General features: G+C 42.8%; 1 protein-coding gene across 3 annotated transcripts in view; it reads left to right on the forward strand.

Annotated features, from left to right (window-relative positions):
- Window positions 1-3783, forward strand: part of SIPA1L1 (signal-induced proliferation-associated 1 like 1) — a 76974-nt gene that overhangs the window by 71556 nt on the left and 1635 nt on the right. For all 3 annotated transcript variants that reach the window (XM_009882222.1, XM_009882230.1, XM_009882238.1), the window contains 2 exons: window positions 1050-1196; window positions 3621-3735. In XM_009882222.1, the coding sequence (XP_009880524.1) occupies window positions 1050-1196; window positions 3621-3735 (262 nt within the window). The remainder of the gene's footprint in view (window positions 1-1049; window positions 1197-3620; window positions 3736-3783) is intronic.

Raw genomic sequence — 3783 nt, forward strand, 5'->3', positions numbered from 1 at the left:
CAGTTGTCTTCCAATACACTTGTGCCCTGCCCACCACACTGTCTTTCTGTTCTCTCTGGTCCAAATGGATTCTTCACTATATCCTTCTTTTCTGCAGGTTCCTCCCAGGTGCCCAGTCCATCTTCTCACCCCTACATCTCTGGTGTTCTAATACCACCTACAAAGTTTTCAAAACTTTCTTTACACCCTGACAGAGGGCATGAGGGAAGCAAGCTGTTTCTGAGCTTACACATGTGCTGACTGACAAGTCATTGCATGTTTTTTGATTGTCCAGCCAGTAAACTGAAATAAAGTAGATAACTGTTGGTTCACAATTTGGTCTTTCTCTGATTTGTGGCAATAATCAAGTGTTTCATTTTGCTAGGCACCAGTTTGCACAAAAATTACAGGGGCTTTATGTCATTCTTTCAAGCTTGTCAATGTTTTTTCCGTAGCGGTCCGTGTACCAACTTAGGGGTGGGGTGGGTAGTATTTTTCAGTTAAGATCAAGAGGTTTCACTAAACTGCTGAGAGACGTGCAATGCTTTGAAAGTCATCTTAAGGGTTTTCTTCTTCTGATTCATCTTGGTAGGCCTAAGTCTGCTTCTCTTGGTTCATGAGATTGTAAAGAGAGGAGGAAAAAACCCTACACTTTTCTGTTTTTACGGGAACAAATAGGTGCCAGGGAACATAGAAGCTGCAGAGCCCTCCAGAGTATCTTCAGCTTGTGCAGGGGCAGGAGTCATTGGGTAGAAGAGTACTACCCCCAGCCCCAGTGCCAGGGGGAGGCAGAGGTTGGCTTTTGAAGTGCTAAGCTGCAAAGATTCAGGCAGCTTAGAAAGGAGCTGAATGTCCTGATGAGAAGCAGTGTTTCAGAAAACTGGCTTCTAACATGCCGTATCTGGTCAACTACCGTTGATCAAACATTCTACTGAGTTCTGGTTCCACAAGTGCTACCCCAGAAAAAAAATAAAAATAGGGATGCATTAGTATTAAGAAAGGAATTTTGATTGGCTGGTTTTGGTGGGGTTTTTTTGATGGAGTTCTTAATTTGTTCTGCATTACTCTAGGAGAGTTTTCTGCCTCAGACAGCTCCCTGACAGATATCCAGGAGCAAAGACGGCAGCCCATGCCAGACCCTGGTCTTATGCCATTGCCTGATTCTGCCTCTGATCTGGACTGGTCAAACTTGGTAGATGCTGCCAAAGCCTTTGAAGGTAAGTTTTCAGAAGGTAATACTGAGAAAGCTGGTCTTTGTGCATGCTTCATTAAGGAGGGGGGGGGTTGGTTTTCTTTTTTTAATTCTGACTTTTGCTTTTGTTGTTGTTACTGTTTCTACTTAGTCTGAAGCTTAAGCTCATTTAAAATACCAACTCAAGTCTTAACAGCGTAAAAACTTTGTATGTAATACGCAGATACCATTTCTTCATACTGGAATCCCTCTGTGCTACAGTTTTGCCAAATCTCTGTGAAACTGGCTACTTTTCAGTTCATGCAGAGCAGTTGCAGACATCACAGCTAGGGTGGAAAGACATCTGGCACGAAAGTGCAAACGTGAAGTCAAATAGCAGGGGAAAAGCATATGAGCACACTAATTGCTTGCTTACTGCACTAGCAAGAAGTTTCTGTAGTGCAGCTGAAGTGCGCTGCCAAGGTAATTTGGGGAATATGCCTTGTTGGTATATACTTTCACATTGCCATTCTTCCCTTTGCATTCTCTGAATACATAGACTTGCACATAAGTGTCATTTCATCCTATGGCACTTTCCATTTCCATAACACTTAGTAAACTGAAGAGAACTGTAAGCTGCCTAGATGTGTTTGAATTTAAAATTAAATACACTTCAGCCCAAAGGGAGTTTACATTACAGTTACTGTAATCTGATGGAAAAGTCTTCTAGGTGCACTAAACAGAAGTGCCTTTTCCTAATCTCTGCATAAATGCTGTCCCACCTTCATGAAAGTGTTTTCACTGATCCTGGATCTTTTAGACGTTATTTTGCGTGGTTGGATAAGGCTGTGAAGTAATTTGCTTTCTTGGCTGTTCTCTGGTAGTAGCTGTATACATGATTCAGACAGTGCATGTCTAAGCTGGTGTTCAAGATGTACATGTGTGCTCTGCTCTATTGCCGTAGGAGTTGTAGGATCAGCATGGCTCATATTTCTGTTTTGCAGTCTTGGGAAAGAGTATTCAAAGTAAGCCTTATTCCTCAAGAGGAGATGAATTTGTAGTGATGTTTTTTTCACCACCACGTAGGGATGAAGTCCAGGTTTTAATGCATTTCACTGTGGTCCACAATTTCTGTTTAAAAGATCCCTGTTATTTGGTTAGATTTATTGGACTGTCCTCATTAACCTGAATCCCTCACTTTTGCAGGCCCCAAATTCACTTGGGTTTCTGTTTAGTGTGGTGAAGGTAACAAAATGACAGCTTAGATGAAGAAAAGCCTGGGGTAATGTGTCAGGCTGGCACCTTCATCTCACCACTGTAAAAATGTATTCAGATTTGACTTGGAGAGGGAACAGCTGTCAGATGTCAGTATAATCCCAGTCTCTGCCAGGTGCCAGTAGGGATTGACAAGAACCAAGCACCTTAAATACTGACTTGTGATCCTGGACACCTCTGTTCCACATCGTTGGTTGGTGTCTTCAGCACAAGCCCCCAACATTACAAATAGTGCTATCTGCAACCAGCTGAAACAAAAGCTGCCTGGATCCCCGAGCTACACCAACTTTCACTATTTTCATTCAAAGGAAGAAAAGAGAGGAGCAGGAAGAATTCCATCAAATACTGAGGCATGTTAATTTTAGCCTTGTTGAAAGCACAGAAGATTTACCAAGCAGAAAAAGGTGATACTGTTCTGTTTCCAGGGAGAGACCAGCAGCTGCTGAGGGAGAGTTTATTAAACTAAAAAGTGTTTATGTTACCGTTTGTGCTAGGAAACTCCAGAGGTAGAGGCAGTTGGTAGTTTACAGTCACAACACATGTGATAGTGATTTAGAGATGTGTTAAAACGTCTAAGCAGTTACAGGACAAAAAGTATAGACACAAGGCAGCAAAGAGGTTTCATGTTTCAATCTGAAAATGTTTTCTAAGGCATAAGGAAAAAACCTTGGGTACTGAAAAATTACATTGGTCATTTTACTTTCCACATGTAAATTGTGCACAGTGAGCTTTTCTTTCCTCAAGATAAAGGGATTCTTTGTGGAGCGAAGGAAGCTAAATGTAGTTACTGAATTATTAAATAGTGTCATGCAGTTGTACCCAGGAAGTTCTGCACAGCTCTTGTTGCTCCAGCTTGGCTTCTTGCCTCTCTTGGAACTGGCCTTGGGTGGACACTGCAAGTGCTGCCGGGGTATCGCTGCTTAGCCTGAGGGGGATGCATGATCTGTGTGAGCGTGCAGTGCTGTGCCGGAGCTCTACTGGCTTATTGAATCCCATACAGTGGAGAACCCGGTGCAAACACTTGCAATGTGTTTGCTTCCGTCAAGTGAATATTGGTATGTCATATCATCATCTATCTTGCTGAAGACAGACTTCTTAGATTGCTTTGAGATCCTGCAGCATAGCTGTTGCGCTGTGCATGAACAGATACTCATGACTGCTGCCGTTGTTTTTCTCTGTATGTTTGGCTTCTCAGTTCAGCGAGCTTCGTTCTTTGCTGCTGCTGATGAAAATCACAGACCTGTGAGCGCTGCCTCCAGTAGTGATCAGGCTGAAGACCAGCTTACTGCACAGATAAAGCCTTATACAGGGTAAGTAAATACACCAGATATGCAGACTTCCTCAGCTACAAACCGAGG

The sequence above is a fragment of the Charadrius vociferus genome, unplaced genomic scaffold (assembly GCF_000708025.1).
Source record: "Charadrius vociferus isolate BGI_N301 unplaced genomic scaffold, ASM70802v2 scaffold50, whole genome shotgun sequence".
NCBI classification, from domain to species: domain Eukaryota; kingdom Metazoa; phylum Chordata; class Aves; order Charadriiformes; family Charadriidae; genus Charadrius; species Charadrius vociferus.